Genomic DNA, 20844 nt, shown 5'->3' with positions numbered 1-20844 from the left:
CTTAAATGACAGGAAGTGCCCACATGTAGGACAACTGAACCTGTGACAATTCCTTATGTCCAGGGCAGCCTATAGAGGATTTCAGCTGACCAAATGGAGTCCTGTGGTACTGCCAGATCCAAGTGTCTCTTTTTCTGTTCTCCATCAGCTGTATTTTCTACATATGGCAATTGTTTCATGTGCATCCCTTCATTGCCTAACCTTATTCACGGTAGCTGAGTTATGATTTAATTTACAAATACAGGCCTGTTAGTGCTATGGGAGGTGCCGAGGCTGTCCAGCACAACTGCATACACCTGACATGGACAGCACAGGTCCTACACAGGAACCCTGTTCCCATTCAGACCAGTTGTGTGACAGGCACCTCTCAGGGAAACTCCAACAGATTTGGTGCTTTTGGGCCAGTGACTGAATCCTGCCACTGCAGTGATGCAAGGTCTGTCCCATCACTATCCAGTACATGTTGGGCTGTGCATGAGTACAAAGCACATCACACCAGGGTCTCCACACATGTTCCTTCACTCTCAAACTCTGCTGTTTCTTCTGTTCCCCATTGTTTAACCATCCCCTTGATGATTTAATCATGGATCAGGCCAATGACCTTCACAGTGTGCCTGAATCACAGGATGTCCACACCAAGACCATTTTCAACATCATCTCTAACTTTCTGATGATCAGCTCCACCTCAATCACAGGCACTCAGGGCAGCAGAGACACAAGAGACAGCAAACCCTTCTCCTGCTCAGGCTGCACGGCCCAGATCTGATTTTCTCTGGCTTTGAGGAGAGCAGGGTTTGTTCTCTTTGTGGGCACCTCATTTCTTCTGCCATCCACTCCAGCAAGTCTCTGCCCTGAAGGAAAGCCTTTGCACAACTGAGGTCTTGGGGGCTTGGTAGAAGGTCTCTTTCTTGCAAGACTGCTCTTACCCAAATGTGCCACAGCTGAGGTGCTGCAGCCCAGACAGGCACTGATGTCCCCAGCCTCGGGCACAGATAGGAGGGGCTGGAGCTGTGTGTGCAATCTCTTCATTCCACTTGGAGGGAATAACTGCTGAGGCCTGTTAGGACAGCTCACATGATTGGGGTGATGTGATAGGGGGTTTAGGATGGTCAGGAGGCCAGAAAGGTCAGGAGGGAAGTGTCCTCCATGTGAAGAAGGATGTGTGGAGCTCCTCTGTTGGATTAACAAATTAGTGAACCATTGTGGTTTAGGGTCAGAGGAGAGACTGCTAATGCTGACATTTTGGTGGTAGACAAAGAACCCATTTAAGTCCACTTGTGGCCTTCAATTACCCTGACATTCATTGGAAGGGGACCACAACAGCCTGCCAGTAGTCTGGAGGTTTCCAGAGGGTCTTGGTCAAGACACAGCTTGGGATACAGGTCTTCATAGCACAGCTGCCAGATCAGTCAACAATGGTGATGCTCAAATGCATCTGTTACTCTCAAAGAAGGAAGAAATGGACACGGATATGGAATTTGCTGTTGTTATTTGCTGTCATGACCGTGAAGTAGAGGGGGACTCACCTACCAAGGGGAAGGAGAAGAGTGCAGATGTTAGACCTCAGAGGAGCAGACTTGCAGCTTTTCATGGGAAGTCCACGTGACCAGCACAGAAGGGAAGCAGAGCTCTGTACAACTGGTGTTCAAGGACAGTGTCTGTCAAGCACAAGCCTGTACATACCAATAGTCAGGAAAATAAGCAGAGCTACTATCAGAGAAGCCTGGGGAAACAGAAAACTCCATAGAAAAAGGGAAGCATATAGAATCAGAGAATTATAGAATCGTTTCCGTTGGAAGAAACCCTCAGGAGCATCAAGTCCAACCATAATCTCATTCAACTCTAGCACTAAACCATGTCCCTAAGAATCTCGTCTAAATGCCTTTGAAAAACATCCAGGGATGGTGACTCTAGCACTTCCCTGTGCAGGCTGTTCCAATGCCTGACAACCCTTTCTGTGAAGAACTTTTTTCCTAATATTCAATCTAAACCTTCCCTGGTGCAACTTGAGGCCAGTTCCTCTTATCCTATTGCTTGCAACCTGGGAGAAGAGACCAACACCCTCCATGCTACAACCTCCTTTCAGGTAGCTGTAGACAGCAATAAGGTCTCCCCTCAGCCTCCTTTTCCCCAGGCTAAACAGCCCCAGTTCCCTCAACCACTCCTCATCAGACTCGTGTTCCAGGCCTTTTACCAGCTTTGTTGCCACCTCTGCATTCTCCCCAGCACTTCAACATCCTTCTTATGATGAGGGGCCCAAAACTGACCCAAGGATTCAAGGTGGGGCCTCAGCAGTGTCGAGTACAGTGGCACAATCACTGCTGGCCACACTGTTCCTGATACAAGCCATGATGCTGGTGGCCTTTTTGGCCACCTGGGCACACCCTGGCTCATGTTCAGCCAGCTGTCAATCAACACCCCCAGATCCCTCTCTGCCAAGTAGCTTTCCAGCCACTCTTCCCTGAGCCTGTAGCATTGCCTGGGGTTGTTGTGACCCAAGTGCAGGACCCAGCACTTGGCCTTGTTGAACGTCAGACAACTGGGCTCAGCCCAAGGATCCAGACTGTCCAGATCCCTATGCATGGCCTTCCTACCCTCCAACAGATCAACATTCCTACTCAATTTGGTGTCATGTGCAAACTTACTAAGGGTGCACTCAATCCCCTTGTCCAGATCATTGATAAAGAGATTAAACAGAACTGGTCCCAATACTGAGCCCTGGGGAACACCACTTGTGACCGGCCGCCAACTGGATTTGGCCACGTTCACCATAACTCTTTGGGCCCGACTCTTCAGCCGGTTCTTTATCCACCGCAGAGTCCACTCATCCAGGCCATGAGCTGCAGCTTCTCCAAGAGAATGCTGTGGGATATGGTGTCAAAGTGTTTACTGAAGTACAAGTACAAAACACCCACAGCATCACAGCAACACAATGTCTTCCAGAGAGAAAGGGTGTCTTTTGCCAGGCCTTGAAGGTCAGGGTTTGGCCATTCTGGTGATAAACAAAGATGAAGGGCTGACATGGCATCAGTGCCACCTCTGCATTGCCTTTACCACCTGTAACCAGTGTCTTCAAGTTTTTGCTTCACCACCCTCCAGGGACAGGGACTGTTTGTTTCCTTCACAGCTGTGTCAATGATGGCCCTTCCTGGGGCTCTAAACACCATCAAAATCTTGGCTTTTGCTTCTGTCTTTTACATCATTAGAGGTTTATGCATTCTTTTAGTAGCTGCAGTTCAAGATCATGGCAGCAGAGAAGTCACTAACACTTAAATGACCTTTCAAGCCAAGTCTCTTTGCAAGGTTTTCTTAAAGGCTTCAGGTCTGGTATCAATGATTAGAGAGATTTCAGGACTGGAGCCAAACAAAGAGCATTTAAGTAATAAATAGCAATAAAGCAGAATTTCTTCCATTTCCTTCCTTGCTTGCCCTTAGCTCCCTTTCCAGAATAGGTGGTCTCAGCAATTTCCAGTTCATATTGATATGGAGCACCTCCTGATAAAGACTGAATGTGTCAGAAAAGTGGGAGCCTAAATCACCATGTGAATAAGGAGATCATCCAGGACACCTCGAGTCACACTACTCTGGATCAAGAGGAGGGTTTTCCTGGGAATCTCAGGTGCCACCGCACAGCAATACTTGTGTTCAGGGAGCTGGTCAAATGACCCATCTCCTTTTCTGTAATGGTGCCTGAGTTTGCTCATGTCATACCTGACTTGAGCCCAATCCACTCCTGGATGTTCTCCAAACCCAACCCATTAGGTTTCTTGTGGTCTTTCAACTGACCAGAGAGAAGTCACCTCATCATGATCTTCGAAATCCAAGGACTGCTGCTTGCCTTTCAGCTTCTCTGATAGACACGACCATGTGTCTGCTGCCATCCCATCATGTATTCAGGCAGAATGGACATGACAACCTGTCTCCAAGCCCTCTTCCTGTGTAGGGCCTATGGGCAATTTGTCAGAGGTTCTTTCCCAGCCATGTTCCTGTTGCTGGCCTGTCACCTCCAGAGACAGAACTGACCTCTCGGTCCCCTTCACAGCCACGTGCTTCTTACTGGATTATGAGCTCCTGAGACAGAATTGACCTCATAACACCATACCGATCCATCACTCTCCTTATGGCCCAGGACCTGACCAGCCAAAACTGTGCCTGCTTTCTCAAATTTATCAATTATATTTCCTACTAACTATTTGAGTGGAGAAACATTCTTCATAGAAACTGCTGTTTATGTGACACAATTTGCATGTTCTCCTATACCTCTTTATTTACTTTTTTTCTTCTACCTCCAGCTATCCTGCCTTCAAAAAAACTCTACAAGGGAAAGGTTCATTGAATCACAGAATAGCTCAGGTTTGAAGAGACCCCTGAACATCATCTTGTCTCACTCTCCTGCTCACAGAAGAGTGAACCAGGTGAGGTTGTCCAAAGCATTGCATCATCCAGAAAGGCACTGAAAGTGCTCGGCATCACATCATACAGGGGGAGAATAAAGATGTTCAACCATGTTGGCTCAGGTGCTGGTCACTGAGTGATTCCACTGGTGACTGACTGCATGAAGGACTTTGTATCACTGATGATATTTGGGCTTGATCATTCAGCCAACTTCCCACCCAGCATCCACTTCTTCAGCTGACAGCACCAATCTGGCTATGAGGACACCATGGGACAACATGTCTGAGGCCTTAAAAATTTCCGTGTACACAACATGTGTTTCTTTCCACTGCCTATTTTGGTTGAGCAATCCCTTTTTTGCCCCTCAAGTGCCTGGAAATGACTACAGGAAGACATGCCCCCTTCCCAGGGACAGAGACTTGCTGACCAGCCTGTGATTCTCATAAATCCCTTTCCTGACTTTCCTGAAGAAGTGTTTGACATCTGCTTTTTTCAAGGACTTCAGATCCTCTCTGATTGTTCTGTCACTTTTGAGGGGACAGTCTGGAATCACAGGCAAGGGTGACATAGCAGACAGGAGCACTTGCAATGAGCCTGTCCAAGGCAGCTGAGATGAATCTTAGTGGGCCACTGGGGTTTGTTCCTGGAGTCACACACAGAAACGTCAGGGTCTGTCAGGCATCCTCATCTGGGCTGTTCTTGTGGACTCCTTGTGTACCCAGGGATGTTCAGAGACATTCTTTCCTTTCACACACAGACGCAGGAGTCACAGTGTCTCTCTGGCTTCCTGTTGCCACTGTTCCAACTGACGGGAGGCACTTCAGCCTTATGGTGTGTCTCCCTGGTCTGCACTTGTCTGAGATGTCCCATGTAACGAGGAACGGACACAGGGATCTCAATTCAGGGAAGCACATCCCAGTGCTGCATTCAGGTGTTTTTCCATGGGATGTTGCTCCCAACATGAAGTGACCTTGAGACACTGTTTGTCCCACTGGCCTTCATGGAACTTCCAGGAACACCTGATGGCATTTGTGCTGACTTGTGTGGCACCCAACATGGGGTTCAAAAAAAAAAAAAAAAAAAGGCTAAAAAGAAAGGCTAAAGTTTGGCACTAAAAGGGGATAAAATTTGGAGATTTTGGTGTTTTTACTGCTGTGATGCAGATTCAATTTTCTTGGCATGGTGCGAGCTCATAGGGTTGAGATACTCACAAGTCCTTGTGCTTCAGATATCATCTAGTAGTATTAAAACAGATTCAATTGTATTGATTTAAAGGTACCATGACATAAGTTGTATGAGTTACTCTCTACAGTGTGTTCTGCAGTACCTTATTTGTGCTGGGCATATTTCACTAATAGGTTCATGCTTCCTGTCATGTCCAGAAACTGGTGTATGGTGATGATGTTGCTGTGTGGATTGGCACTGGTTTATTTTATTATATTCCAGCCGGTAATGAATTTATATTCATTACTGTTGTATTTAGACAAATTTCCAGTAGAGATTAAAGAGAAATACACCTACGTGTTTTCAAATTGGATGAGCCAATCTATCAAAAAGCTAACTCACAACACCTTTCTTTTTATGTTAGGACAGATTACAGATGTTTTTAAGAATTTTGAGTATCTTTGGGTATTTGATCGTACTCTGTTGATATTGTCAGGTTTGCTGAATGTGTGTCAGTTCATGCTAGTGATAAGAGAGAGGAGGCTAAATAGGAAGACTGTGTTTATTCCAGCTCCTGAGATATACGTTGTGTCTGCTCAAGCCTTGGTGACAGGCTCGGCACTTATGGCATATCCTAAGGCAGCTACTACAGCCACTGCCCCCCACCCTTCACATGGGGCAAAACAGCCAAGGCCGCTGCTCCAGCACCCACAGCCGCTGCCCTCCCAACACCAGGCTCTGCCGCTTCTCCAGCCTCAGTGACTGACAAGACAGCTACTGCACCCCCGACACTGGGCACTGCTGCTGCTGCAACCTCCACAACAGGCACTGTAGCTATGCCAATGGTGGTGACAGTCATTTATGCTCTGGAAATAAATCAAGAGATACCGAGCCCATGTCAACATCACTTGCTGGTTGTAAGAGTCACAGAAAAGACCATTCATGCTGCAGATGACGGCCAAGAGGCATCACCAACGCAAGTGGTATTGAGGCGCGGAATGACCTTACAACCCTTGAGGTTATAAAGAAGGTATGTATTTATTTACGACATCGGACACACGGGGAATCATTTCACCTAATACGTGTGTAAAATTACAGTAGCTGTGAACTTGGTTAAACGCAGTAAAGTGTTACATATTCATGAAAGTTTTAGGAATGCCTATACATATTCATCACCTGTCCCCGAGAAGGCGGTTCTTATTACAATGAGTTCCGGGAGACCATTTCCATAATCTCCACCTCTGGCTCCTCCTGGTTGCAGCTGCGCAGTGATCATGAACCCGGGTCCTCTTCTCTGTACACGGCCACCTTTGGTCCAGTGTGATGAGTTGGTTGGGTCTCAGACTGCTGAGTTGGTTAAAACTGGCATATCTCCTGTCCTGTGCCCAAATTTCTGTAATCTAGTTCACCCAAGGATGCATCAAGGATTATTATTTTTGCAAAGCGTCAGTGAAGTCCTTTTTTTCGTACAATAAGTAACAGAGTTAAGCAAGGCTAGGCAATAGTGATGTGGGTTAAAGGGTTAGCTCCCTAAGTGTCTTTAGTGATGTGGGGTAGGGTTAGTTCTTTAAGTGTCAAGTGTTAGTCTTTTTAAGTGTTAATTAGTTAATTGTCAATTCCCTGTATCAGTATCATCAACACAAAGGGAAGAGGAAGTGATAGCCACTTGATCCTTTCCTCCAGGTGAGCTGAGAGATCTGTGAAAAGACTTCAGTCGTTGTGAAGGTGAGAATGTTGTAACCTGACTGCTCCAATGCTGGGATAATGGAGCTGATGGTCCACAACTAGAAGGCAGGGAAGCCAGGCAGCTGGGATCTCTGTCAAGGGATGCCACCCTCAATAGGGCAATTTCAAGAGAGACTGACTTCTCCAACCCCTGGAGGTGACTCCTCACAGCTATGAAAGCAAGGTTTCCCTTCAAGGAAGATGTTATATGCAATCCAGGGAAATGGAAAACTATAGAGAGAGGTGTCTAGTTCCTGAGAGAATTAGCTGCACGGGAGATCATCTTTTTTGAGCCAAACAGCCAAGAGGGGACAGACACAGATAGAATCAATTTTACTCGACCTTTGTGACACAGGTTTGTACAAAATGCACCACCTGCATATGCTAAGTCATTGGCAGCAATGGTCTGGACAGCTGGAGGTGGATAAAACTTTTCTGATGTGATCAAGCAGCTTAGCAACTTTGAGGACAGCCTTGCTGATTCTCTACGGACTTGTGTCTCAACTGTGGAGAAACTGTGTGAAAAATCTGATGACCGGTTTGAAAAGATGTTGCAAGAAATCAAAACACTCAGAGAAGACAGGTTCCACTCACAGCCTGTACACACCTGTGTTTCAGCTATTAGGAGAAGGTGTTTCCAATCCGAAGAGAGAGGATAGAAGAAGTCCACAAAGAGAGGCACACTGTGGTTCTTCCTACATGAGCAGGGAGAAAACATGAGGAGGTGGGATGGAAGACTTACCTCAGAATTTCAGAAATGAGTACATGAGTTAAAAGGAAAAACTTGTAGGAAAATGACTGCTCTAGTCTCCAGAAGCAGCAGAAGAGATTCTGATCCTCTTGAAGAAACCTCTAATTCATACCCAGAGACTGTGCAGACACAGCCAGGTGGAGAGAAGGGACAACAGAGTTTATTGGACTGTGCTGATATGATGGCCTGGTACAACACACCCCCAGGAGTACAAATCTTTGGTGGACACTGGTGCTCAGTGCACGATAATCCCCTCAAACTATAAAGGAACACAATCCATTAACATTGTTGGAGTGACTGGGGGATCCCATCTGTTGTAGAGGCTGAAATGAGCCTAACTGGAAAAAACTGGCAAAAGCATCCCATTGTGACTGGCCCAGATGCTCTGTGCATCCTTGGCATAGACTACCTCAGGAGAGGGTATTTTAAGGACCCAAAGCAGTATTGATGGTTATTTGGCATAGCAGCTGTGGACACTAAGAATATTGAACAGATGTCTGATTTGCCTGGTCTCTCAGAGGACCCTTCTGTTGTAGGACTGCTGACGATCAGCAGGTGCCAATTGCGACCACGATGGTGCATCACTGAAAATATCGCACCAATCGAGACTCTTTGATTCTTATCCAGAAGCTGATTCATCAGCTGGAGGTTCAGGGTGTGATCAGTAAGACTCACTCACCTTTTAACAGCCCAATTTGACCAATGAGTAAGTCTAGTGATGGGTGGAGACTGTGGCCTGAATGAAGTTACACCACCACTGAGTGCTGCTGTGCCTGACATGCTAGAACTGCAATTTGAACTGGAGTCAAAGGCAGCTAAGTGGAATGCTACAATTGACATTGCTAATGCATTTTTCTCTATTCCTGTAGCAGGAGAGTGCAGGCTGCAGTTTGCTTTCACCTGGAGGGGTGTCCAGAACACATGGAATCACTTGCCCCAGGGGTGGAAACACAGTCCTACCATCTGCCATGGACTGATCCAAACCATGCTGCAACCAGGGAAAGCTCCAGAACACTTGCAATATACTGATGACATCAATGTATGGGGCAACACAGTGAAAGAAGTCTTCGAGAAAGGTGAGAGAATAATTCAGATTCTTTTGAACGCCAGCTTTGCCGTAAAATGAAGCAAGGTCAAGACATCCAGTTTTTAGGAATAAAATAGCAAGATGGTCATTGTCAGATCCCAATAGATGTGATCAATAAAATTGCAGCTTTGTCTCCACCTGATAATAAAATGGAGACACAGAATTTCTTGGGCATTGTAGGTTTTTGGAGAATGTGTATTCCTGACTACAGCCAGATTGTGAGCCCTCTCTATTGAGTGACTTGAAAAACAACCATTTTGGGTGGGGCCCTGAACAACGACAAGCCTTTGAACAAATTAAGCATGAGATAACTCATGCGGTGGCCCTTGGGCCAGTTTGGACTGGACTAGATGTTAAAAATGTGCTCTACACCACAGCCAGAGATAATGGCCCTACCTGGAGCCTCTGGCAGAAAACATCAGGAGAAACTCAAAGTCGATCCTTAGGTTTTTGGAGTCGAGGATACAAAGGATCTGAGGCCAACTACAATGACTAAAAAAGAGATACTAGCGGCATGTGAAGGGGTCCGAGCTGCTTCAGAAGTGATCGGTACTGAAGCACAGCTCCTCCTAGCACCTCGACTGCCGGTGCTGAGCTGGATGTTCAAAGGGAACCCTCTACGCATCATGCAACCGATGTTATGTGGAGTAAATGGACTGCATTGATCACGCAACGAGCTCAAATTGGAAATCCCAATCGCTCAGGGATCTTAGAAGTGATTAGAGAGTGGCCAGAAAGCAAAGACTTTGGGATGTCTCCAGATGAGGAGGACGTAACACGTGTTGAAGAAGCACCACCGTATAATACTCTTTCGGAGACTGATAAGCAGTGCGCACTGTTCACAGATGGATCCTGCCATCTTGTAGGAAAACATTGAAGGTGGAAAGCTGCTGTGTGGAGTCCCGCACGACAAGTCACAGAAGCCACTGAAGGACAAGGTGAATCTAGTCAGTTTGCAGAAGTGAAAGTCATCCAGCTGGCTTTGGACATTGCTGAACAAGAGAAGCAGCCAGTCCTTTATCTCTATACTGACTCACGGATGGTAGCAAATGCCTTGTGGGGGTGGTTACAGCAATGGAAGAGAAGCAACTGGCAGCACAGAGGTAAACCCATTTGGGCTGCCACACTGTGGCAAGACGTTGCTGCTTGGCTAGAGAGCCTGCCTGTAAGAGGTCATGTGGATGTTCATATGCCTAAAAGTTGAGCCACTGAAGAACATCAAAACAACCAGTAAGCAGATCAGGCTGCTAAGATTAAAGTAGCTGAGGTGGATTCAGACTGGCGACATTAAAGTGAACTTTTCCTAGCTTGGTGGGCCCATGATGCTTCAGGGCATCAAGGTAGAGATGCAGCATATAAATGGGCTCATGATCGAGGGGTGGACTTAACCATGGACACTATTTCACAGGTTATTCATGAATGTGAAACATGCACTGAAATCAAACAAGCCAAACATTTAAAGCCTGTATGGTATGGGGGGTGATGGTTAAAATCTAAGTATGGAGAGGCTTGGCAGATTGATTATATTACACTTCCACAAACCCATCAACGTAAGCCCTATCTGCTTAAAATGGTGGAAGCAGCCACCAAATGGTTGCAAACATATGCTGTACCTCATGCTACCCCTAGCTCAGAATACTATCTTGGGCCTTGTCAAGCGAGTCCTTTGGTGACACGGCACGCCACAAAGAATTGAGTCAGACAATGGGACTAATTTCAAAACCAGTCTTATAGACATTTGGGCCAAAGAACATGGTATTGAGTGGGTATATCATATTCCATATCATGCACCAGCCTCTGGGAAAATTGAAAAGTACAATGGTCTGTTAAAAACTACGCTAAAGGCAATGGGTGGTGGAACCTTTAAAAACTGGGATTCACATTTAGCAAAAGCCACTTGGTTGGTCAACACTAGAGGATCAACCAATTGAGCTGGGCATACCCAATCAGAAGTTCTATGTACCATAGAAGGAGATAAAGTCCCTGTAGTACACATGAAAAATATGTTAGGAAAAGCAGTCCGGGTTACTCCTGCCTCAGGCAAAGGTAAGCCCATTCGTGGGATTGTTTCTGCCCAAGGACATGGCAGCACCTGGTGGGTGATGCTTAAGGATGGAGAAGTTTGGTGTGTACCTCAAGGGGATTTGATTTTAGGTGAAAATATTCAATACTGAACTGTATGATGTCAATTGCTACATGATGCTATATGCCATACTAACAGTGTTCAGTAAGTGTCTTTCAGATCAAGACAGTGGTGATGAAACCAGACCTGCTTCAATAAGTGGTGCCTGACAGCTTCTTTGAAATTGATGTCTTTAACCCACAAACTGTGGGCATGAGATGCACTAGATGTACCATTTTCACTGCCCTGGGAGACTGTCGTGATAAATGAAGCTTAAAGTAATTAACTAAATTAACTGAATGAGCTTTTCAAAAGGATGGTCCATGGACTAAGAGAATGATGAATTACATCTATACATATATGTACATATGTATATACATATATATATATATATATGGTAGTAGTAATTAATTAGATTGTATTGATAAAGCCTAAGCATGCCATGAATGGTATGTGATAAGGGGTAGAATGTTCCGGTTTTGTTAAAAATAAGAGAAGTTTCTCTTTAAGTGATTTTTTCTTTCAGTTAAGCCCTTCTTAGTAACTGCACTTTTCTGAAGCTGGATACATGTTTTGGTAGACATAGCAATGGAATGCAAGGTCGCTGATAAGGATGCACGTCCTGTAAGTGAGAGGGGCAAGGAGGAGCAAACTGAACAGGTGACTAAAACTGACCAACTAAGTATTCCATCCCATTCATGTGATACTTCATATAAAAGTGGGAGATCATGAGGGTCTTGGCCCTTTTTCCCCTCTTCAGCTATGGCTGGCACCTGGTAAGGACCTTGCAAGTCGTCCCTGCAAACTGAGGCCTAGTGACAGACTGAGTCCAGTTCTGGTTTGCTGCAGAGTCCAACTTAGGACTTCTGGGTGTCTGCTCTGTTGCTGCTGGGGCAGCCAGCACTGAGTTGCCGGGAATTTCAAGATTGGTTTTGTATATTTTGTATTATTTTCTCTGTTTTATTAGTAGCATTAGTAAAACATTTTGAACTTTTTCCAACTCTCTCTCTTTGTCTCTCTTTGCCCTCCTATCACTTGTACTTAGTGGGGAAGGGGGACTGAGAGGGTCTGGGGGGGGAGAGGGGGTTTACAAAGCATCTGCCACAGTGGTTTATTGTCGCCCTGCAATCAAACCTTGACACTCTGTAGATCAAGAAACCAGCAGGAAATAATTTGTCTGAGCTCCCATCTCTTCCAATCTTCTCTGGAGCTGCGGATACAGCCCCAGCAGGAAGAAAGGGTTATGGAGTCAAAATTCCAGCTGCCACATGGAGGAGCAGCCCATGGGACGGGAGGCTGCATCTTGCTGACTCAGCAGGGGCTGCCTCTCTGCTGCCTGATGGTCACCATGGTTGCCACTTCCCTGGAGCCATGGCCCTCCAGAGTGTTGACAGCTTCCCCCAGTTTCATTTCATCAGCAAACTGACTAAGCAACCCCTCAAGTCCCGAGTCTAAGTCGTTTATAAAGACATTGAAGAGTGCTGACCATAAGATGGATCCTTGTGGAACCCCACTAGTGACTGGGCGCTGGCCCAACATGACCCCATTTACTAGAACCCTTTGAGCCCAGCCCATCAGTCAGTTGCTCACCCACTGCATTGTGTGTTTACTCAGCTGTGTGCCGGACATCTTGTCCAGGAGGAGACTGTGAAAGACAGCATCAAATGCTTTACTGAAATCCCAAAAGATCACATTGACAGGCTTCCCTTGGTCAACTAGGTGGGTAACCTTGTCCCAGCATGAAATTAAGTTTGTTAAGCAGGACTTTCCCCTCATGAACCTGTGCTGGCTGGGACCAATGACTGCGTTGTCATTCAGATGCTTTTCAACAACTCCCAGAATGATCTTCTCCATAATTTTGCCAGGAACATCAGTGAGGCTGACAGGCCTGTAGTTGCCAGGGTCATTCCTGTTGCCCTTCTTGTAGACTGGGACAACGTTTGCCAGCTTCCAGTCATCCGGGCCGTCTCCAGATTCCCGAGAGCATAGAAGAATCATGGAGAGAGTTCCCTCTGGGATGTCAGCCAAATCTTTAAGCACTCTTGGATGAATCTCATCAGGCCTCATCGACTTCCAGGGATCTAGCTGGAGTAGCCAATCCCGTACAATTTCCGAATTGATTGGGAGTTTATAATTCTCATAGCTATGGTTTTCTAACCCAGGGTTATGTGACCCCCAAGTCCCTCATTGGTGCAGCCCAGAAAACAATAATATCTTGGGCTGCATCCAGTGCAGCGTGGCCAGCAGGTTGAGAGAGGTTATTCTTCCCCTCTGCTCCACTCTGCTGAGACCCCACCTGCAGTGCTGCATCCAGCTCTGGGTTATCCAATACAAGAAAGACACGAACCCATTACAGTGTGTCCAGAGGAGGCCACAAAAATGACACCAGGGTTGGAACACCTCTGCTACGAAGAAAGACTGAGTTGAGGTTGTTCAGCCTGGAGAAGAGAAGGCTTCTCATGACCTTTCAATATGTAAAGGGAGTTTATTGGAAAGATGGAGAGAGACTTTTTGCCAAGGCCTGCAGAAACAGGACAAAGGGCATGGTTTTTAACTGAAAGACAGTAGGTTTAAACTGGATGCAAGGAAGAAATTTTTGTATGATGAGGGTGGTGAGACACTGGAACATATTGCCCAGAGGAGCTGTGGATGCCCCATCATTGCAAATGTTCAGTGTCGGGTTGAATGGGGCTTTGAGCAACCTGATCTAGTGAAAGATTTCCCTTGCCATGGTAGGGGGGCTGGACTAGATGATCTTTAAATGTCTCTTCAACATCAACTATTTTGTGATTCTATGATTCTGTGCTTGAGCTGTATGTGAAGGTGGATGAGCCATCACCACCCACCAACAGCCTGTTGTTTGGATTAATTTATGTGGAGACAATAACCCTCAAAGGATGTGTGGAAAATCGCGGTGCTGAACTTGAATTTCTTTTTTTCTGGGATTTTCTGACCACATCAATCTGCGAGGCTTGCCCTTCACAGTCTTCCTGTTCGTCAGCATCAAGGTTCTCACAGGGCCAAGTCATCACAGTGGGGGACTTAAGTCTTCACAGCCCCTTGTACTTCTTATTCAGGAACTCATCCTGAGGACTTATCAGGTGTTCACTTTTGTCACAGAATGGAGATGACAACCCATCTCTAAGCCTTCTTCCTGGGTAGGGCCTATGGGGCACTTTGTGTCAGAGGTACTTTCCCAGCCATGTCCCTGCTGCTGGCCTGTCACCTCCAGAGACAGAACTGACCTCACAGTCCCCTTCACAACCACATGCTTTTTACTGAAGTATGAGTTTCTGAGACACAACTGACCTCATAATACCATAGCCATCCATCAGCCTTCTTATGGCCCAGGACCTGAACAGATAGAAGTGTGCCTGTTTTATCAAATTGATCAAACCCTACTAACGATTTGAGTTGAGAAACATTCTTCCAAGGAACTTCTGTATTTATGCTGACATCTTTTATATCTCCTGACTCTTTTTAAATTTTCTTTTCTTTTTCCTCTCTGTATTCTTTCTTCAAAAACCTCTCAAAGGGAAAGAGTCATTGAATCACAAAATAACTCCAGTTTGAAGAGAGCCCAAATCATCTTTTCTCACTCTGCTGTTCAAGGCAGGGTGAATCACATGAGGTTGTCAAAGTGCTCCGCCTAGCTTTGCATCATCCACAAAGGTGCTGAAAGTGCACTCGTTAACATCATACAGTGGGAATATAAACGCATTCAACAGTCTTGGCCTGGGTTCTGGTCACTGAGGAATGCGACTAGTAACTGGTTGCATGGAGTATATTTTACTACAGGTGACACTTGATCTTGATGGTTCAGCCAATTTCCTACCCAATGTCCTCTTATTCAGCCCAGAGAGAACCAGTCTGGCTATAAGGACACCACAGGACATCACGTCTGAGGTCTTGCAGACCTCTATGTACATGACATTCCTTTCTCTCCCCAGCCTGTTTTGGTTTCAGCAATCCCTTTCCTGTCCTTCAACGGCCTGGAAATGGATGCAGAGGGACATGGCCCATCCCCTTCCCAGAGACAGAGTCAGGCTGATCAGCCTTATAATTCTCCCAGTTCTCATTCCTGCTCTTCCTGAAGATGGTTTTGATGTCTGCCTTTTCCAAGGACCCTAGAACCTCTTTCGTTGCTCTGGTGCTTTTGAGAGTACAACCCAGAATCAAGGGCAAGGGTGACATAGCAAACAGGAGCATTTGCAATGAACCTCTCCAAGGCAGCTGAGAAGAATCTTACTGGGCCAGTGAGGTTTTTTCCTGGAGTCACACACAGAAATGTCAGGGTTCTGTTGGGCATCCACATCTGGGCTGGCCTCGTGGACTCCCTATGTACCCAGGGATGTTCAGAGACAGACATTTCCCTTTTTCATACATAGGCAGGATTCATGGTGCCTCTGTGACCTGCTGTTGACACTCCCAACTGACTGGAGGTACTTCAGCCCTACAGTGTATCATCCTGCTCTGCACTGATCTGAGATTTCCCATTTCATGAAGAATGGACATGGGGATCTCAGTTCAAGGAAGCACATCCCAGTGCTGCATTCAGCCAGGTGCCCACAGATGTTACTCCCAACATAAAGTGACTTGAGACACTGTCTGTCCCACAGGCCTTCATGGAACCTCAAGGAATAGCTGATGACGTTTCTGCTCACTCCGGTTCATCTCACCTCAGATACGTGATGTGCATGTGTATATCTCACTTGTACAATGCTAACGTGGACTTGTGATCTACTCATTTCATGTCCCTCCATGGAGGGAAGAACAAACTCTGAGCTGGGCTAGGGGGCTGGAAATGGTGGTTGTGAGGGGCCAGTCTCTAATAATTGCTCTAGGGCAGCTTCTATGTGGTGTCCAGCACACACAGGCACACACCAGACCCTGCTCTGTTGGTCCTGCAGGTCTCTGTCAGGGGGCCTGGCTGTGAGAGGACACTGCTGTGTGCCCCAGCACTGCACACCCACACTGTTCAGCTGTACACTGCTGTTTGTATCTGTGGGCCACTTCCTTGGGCATGTTTTCCAGAAAAACTTCAGAAGAAGATCTAAACCTTCAGGTATTGCCCTGAGAAGATCAGCTTTCTTTATGGAAAGCCTGTTATGGAGTCCAGCTCTGTCACGCAAGTGCCCATTGCCTGTTCCTGCCTGTGGTCACAGGACTGCCACACAGCAGGACGGTGACCAAGCTGCCAGAGCACTCAGGACGTGCACCAACACAAGGGATCAGAAAGAGACTAGTTAAGTTCAAAGAGAACAGCTGGAGAAAGCCAAGCTCTGATGCTCCCTGAAAGTTCTGCCATGCTGGGATCTGTTCCCCTTCATCCACGTACACGGGAAATGTCCCTGCACCACCAAACAGCCCTTGAAGGAATGATTTCAGGGAAAAAAAATGCTGAAGGTTCTTTATTTTGCTTAAAAGCATAGGGACCATGGCTCCTCATTTAGGCAGCAACTCAGGAAAGAAAAGCAGACAGTGAACTAGAAGGGGTCATGTCATTGGTGCCTTCACCTGCAGGAAATTCTGCTGCAGCAGTGCAAAATTTGGTGCATTTCTGTTATCACTCTTTCAGCACAGAAAATCATAAATAAACAACTGTTTCCTAGGAGATGGTCAAAAAGTCCCTGTTACAGCCAGGAAAGCTCAACATGAGTTCTGGAGGGAGAGAATAAGTATATAGTAAGCAACAGGAAGATCCAGGAATCCCAAAGCCACTTCTGAAAAGCAAGTGGTTCTGACCATCAGTGACTCATCATGTGTAGGTGTGGGAGAGAGGGTAGGAGGGTGTCAGAGAGAAAGAAGGGAGTGGCTGATGGCTTTAGCCCTTGCACTCATTTGGGATCTGACCCTTTACCTTCCTTGCCTAGAAAAGAAACAGCTGCCATCTTCCACCTGTCCTCCACATAATGTGGAGAAAAGATATGAAGCAGGGATAATTTAAGGGCATTTGTCTTCCCAAGTAACTGTTACATGTGATATAGCCCTGCTTTCCTGGAGGTGGGCTGAACACATGCCTGCTGATGGGAAGCAGTGAATGAATTCCTTGGTTTGCTTTGTTTGCATGCACGGTTTTTGCTTTTCATATTAAAATACCTTTATCTCAACCCACAAGTTTTCTCACTTTTACCCTTCCAATTCTCTCCTTCATCCCACTGCGGGGGGGAGTGAGTGAGCAGCTGTGGTGTTTAGTTGCTGTCTGGTGTTAAACTATGACAAACAGAAATTCCAGAGCTCTCCGGGCCCCTGTTCCAGTACTGGACTGTTCATCAGGTGATTTCTGGTCTTTTATTCCTTATGTCAAGTTTGTCTACCATTACACAACGCAGTGCAAGACTCATAGCAACAGAAGATGACCTGCAGGTCTTTTGTCTTTTTTAAGCTAATTCCATGTGGGGAGACTGCAGGTAATCCATGGGGTCTAGCAAGGGGTTTCTCAGCCCTGAAGATGGTCATCTCTTCATCAATTGTGTCACCCTCTGGGGCCCATTGACTACTGGCCATGCTTTGACTATTTCCGTTTAATGTTACCTTGGTCAGACAGAGCTTGAAGTAGCTGTTGGCATTAAGCTATTTAGGGGCACTGAAGATGCTCTAGAGTACAAAGACAGCATGGTGGGGCATGAGATAACAGGAATGTCTAAGGAGACCTTTCCCCTTCTTGAGGAGGATGAAAGCCAGAGTGGACACATGGTTTTGTTTGAGCAAATATGGGATGCTTTGTTCAGGCAACCACGTACCTCAGTGGGACTTCTGGTACTATTTGGAACTATTTTACATACTCTGTAGTATCACTTTGTCCATAGGAGTCTCTTCAAGGCAATTCTCACTTCCTTATTTCTCAGGCTATAGATGAGAGGGTTAAACATGGGGGTCACAATTGTGTAAAACAGGGCAAGGTATTTGTCGATGTCTACAGAATTCCTTGACCGTCGCTTTAAGTAGACCACTGTGGCTGAGCCATAGAAGAGCGTCACCACTCCAAGGTGTGAAGAACAGGTGGAAAAGGCTTTGTATCTGCCCAGAACTGAAGGTATTTTTAGAATTGCCCTGATAATATTAATGTAAGAAAGAATTATTAAGGAGAAGGGAAGCATCACAAATACCACGATGATGGTGTACAGCATCACTTGGTTCCAGAAAGTGTCTGCACAGGCCAGTTCCAGCAGAGGAGGGACATCACAGAAAAAGTGATGAAGGTCATGGGATGCACAGAAGGGCAAAGTGAACACCTGGTAGGTCTGTCCTATTTGCACCGGTGCAACAACCACCCATGACCCCACCACCAGCCTGATGCAGAGACCTCTGCTCATCATGAGGGTATAGTGCAAGGGGTCACAGATGGCTACATAGCGGTCATAGGCCATGGCAGCCAGGATAAAGCATTCGATGCTGCCCAACAAAACCAGAAAATACAGCTGAGCAGCACAGCCAAGGAAGGAGATCCTGCCATCTGCCATCAGGAAACCCACCAGCATTTTTGGCAGAGTGACTGATGTGTAGCACATCTCTAGGATGGACAAGTTCCTCAGGAAGAAATACATGGGGCTGTGGAGGGTGGAATCCACTACTGTGATGAGTGCTATCAGGCCGTTCGCTGTGAGGACCATGAGGTAGATGGCCAGGAAAACTGTGAAGCACAGGCCCTGCAGGCTGGAGTGGTCAGAAAATCCCAAAAGAATGAATCCAGGTCCAGCGGTGTGATTCTCCAAGCCTTTTCCTGGGAGCATTTTGCCTACAAAGAGCAATCCAAACAACAGGCTCTTAGAAGATGCTGATGGCCTGTCCACCACCACATACCCTTCAAGCCCAGAGACAGACTCCAAACATCAGCATACATGTGACTGCAGGATTAGGTGACATTGACCAAGATACTCATAAATGTTTGGAAATCTAACATCATTTATTTGCTGCAGATGGGTTTGTAAAGAGAGGAAAGAACAGAATCTTTGAGCCAGAATGACACTTTTTCATCATATGCTTAAAAGAAACTCGACTTCCTTTTTTAGAGGTGATTTTATTAAATATATTAACTGGTGATGGATGAGAAAAATGGAAGAAAATTGATAAATACTAGCACCCTTAAGAACAGTCTTGCTTAAGAACCAGTCTTACATGGTGAAGAGTGAATCCCATCAGGAGTAAAACAGGCTTCTACCTGTCAATGAATCCAGTGACACTGATGCATCCATGCAACATTTTAACAAGACAGATAAGCAGTAGTTTATACATGAATCACAAGTTTTCAGGGTGCTAAAAGACTTCTTTGTGTAAGCCATAGAACTTCTTCATGCAGTTTTCAGTCACACAGAGAAGAAAGTGATTAAAAGTGGGTAATCTCCCTACGGCACCCAATTTTCCTTAACAGGTCAGGTTTTTATAACTTCTGAATGAACCCTGAATAATTCAGCATTCCTAAACTTGCTGCTCTGTCACTTGGATTTCTGACAGATTACAAATCCAGCTGAGGGCCCATTCACTATTGTCCCAACCCTGCAATGCTTCCCAGATTACTACAAGCCCTCACAGATGCAGAGCAATGGGGAACTGAGCCTTCCCTTCACATTCCCCACCGTCCCAGAGCACAAGAATGTCTTGCCAGGTACAGATGAAGGGTGTGAGCTACAAGCAAGCAGGACTGCAATAGCAAGTTGCTTCTTATGCAGAAGGGGCTCAGCTGAAATCTTTTTAGGAATCTCAGCTTGACATGAGGAAGGAATGTCCTCTTCCAGGCAGAGGACTGAGGCTGCTGGCTGTGTCTTTCCAGCTGTCACCATCTCCCTTTGAGAAGTCTTAAATTCCAATGTATTAATGATGAGAACAACAGATCAGAAAACATGATAAAAGTACTCAGGTTAGCTAAGTAAAAAACACAGGGTGGTTTTCTCAAGAGAAAAACCTGAATTCACAAAAAACCCGTGGTCCTAATAGTTCAGTTATTTTTTCAAGCTATTCTTGCTTTTTTCCTATGAGTTTTTTTTCTGTCTCATAGAGATGCCATTTAAAATTTCCAAGATAAAATTCGGGTTTGCATAAGGGAAAAGTCACAATGATAGTTTTTCAATATACCTATTTATTAATATAAATGTAAAGAAAAATAAAATACTTTTATTTTCTGAAAGAGCTGTAAGATACCACATTTATTTTAAATTAAGGCTTTAACTCAAAGCAACCATTTACCTTCAGATTATCTACATACCAACATTTTCTGCTTGTTTCAAAATGTCTTCAAACATACAGCCTATTCTTTTTAATTCTCAGTGCTTCACAAGATCAGAGGTAGAACACAGTTCAGGCTAGCTTTGCTCAAGGGAAGCTGACAGAGATCTTCTTATATTGTGATTAACCCATAGGCAGCACTTCTCAAAGCTGAAGGGAACACATTCCAGTGAGCCCAGCCAAGCTGGACAGATGCCTGCACCTGTTTCTGGCAGTGTCTGTGCTGCCAGACTATACCCACATTTCAGAGCCTGCCAGAAGGGATTTACCGTTGCCAGGAGCCGAGAAGCAGGAGAACACACCTCAGTCCATGATGCTGCAGGAGGCAGTGGTGACCTCTTTTTCTCTCCGTTGTTCCCCTGAAAACCACCTGGATTT

At 45.8% G+C, this 20844-nt stretch overlaps 1 protein-coding gene across 1 annotated transcript; it reads right to left on the bottom strand.

The window, feature by feature from the left end:
- Positions 1–18038: 18038 nt before the first annotated feature.
- LOC308041615 (olfactory receptor 10AG1-like) lies at positions 18039–18977 on the bottom strand (the record flags this gene model as incomplete). The annotated part of the gene is made up of 1 exon (XM_080346406.1): positions 18039–18977. One exon carries the CDS (start codon positions 18975–18977, stop codon positions 18039–18041), a length of 939 nt encoding a protein of 312 aa, XP_080202532.1.
- Positions 18978–20844: the final 1867 nt, after the last annotated feature.

This window comes from Nesoenas mayeri (genome assembly GCF_963082525.1).
Source record: "Nesoenas mayeri genome assembly, chromosome: 6".
Taxonomy (NCBI): Eukaryota; Metazoa; Chordata; class Aves; order Columbiformes; family Columbidae; genus Nesoenas; species Nesoenas mayeri.
This window is presented reverse-complemented; position numbering and strand designations above follow the sequence as displayed.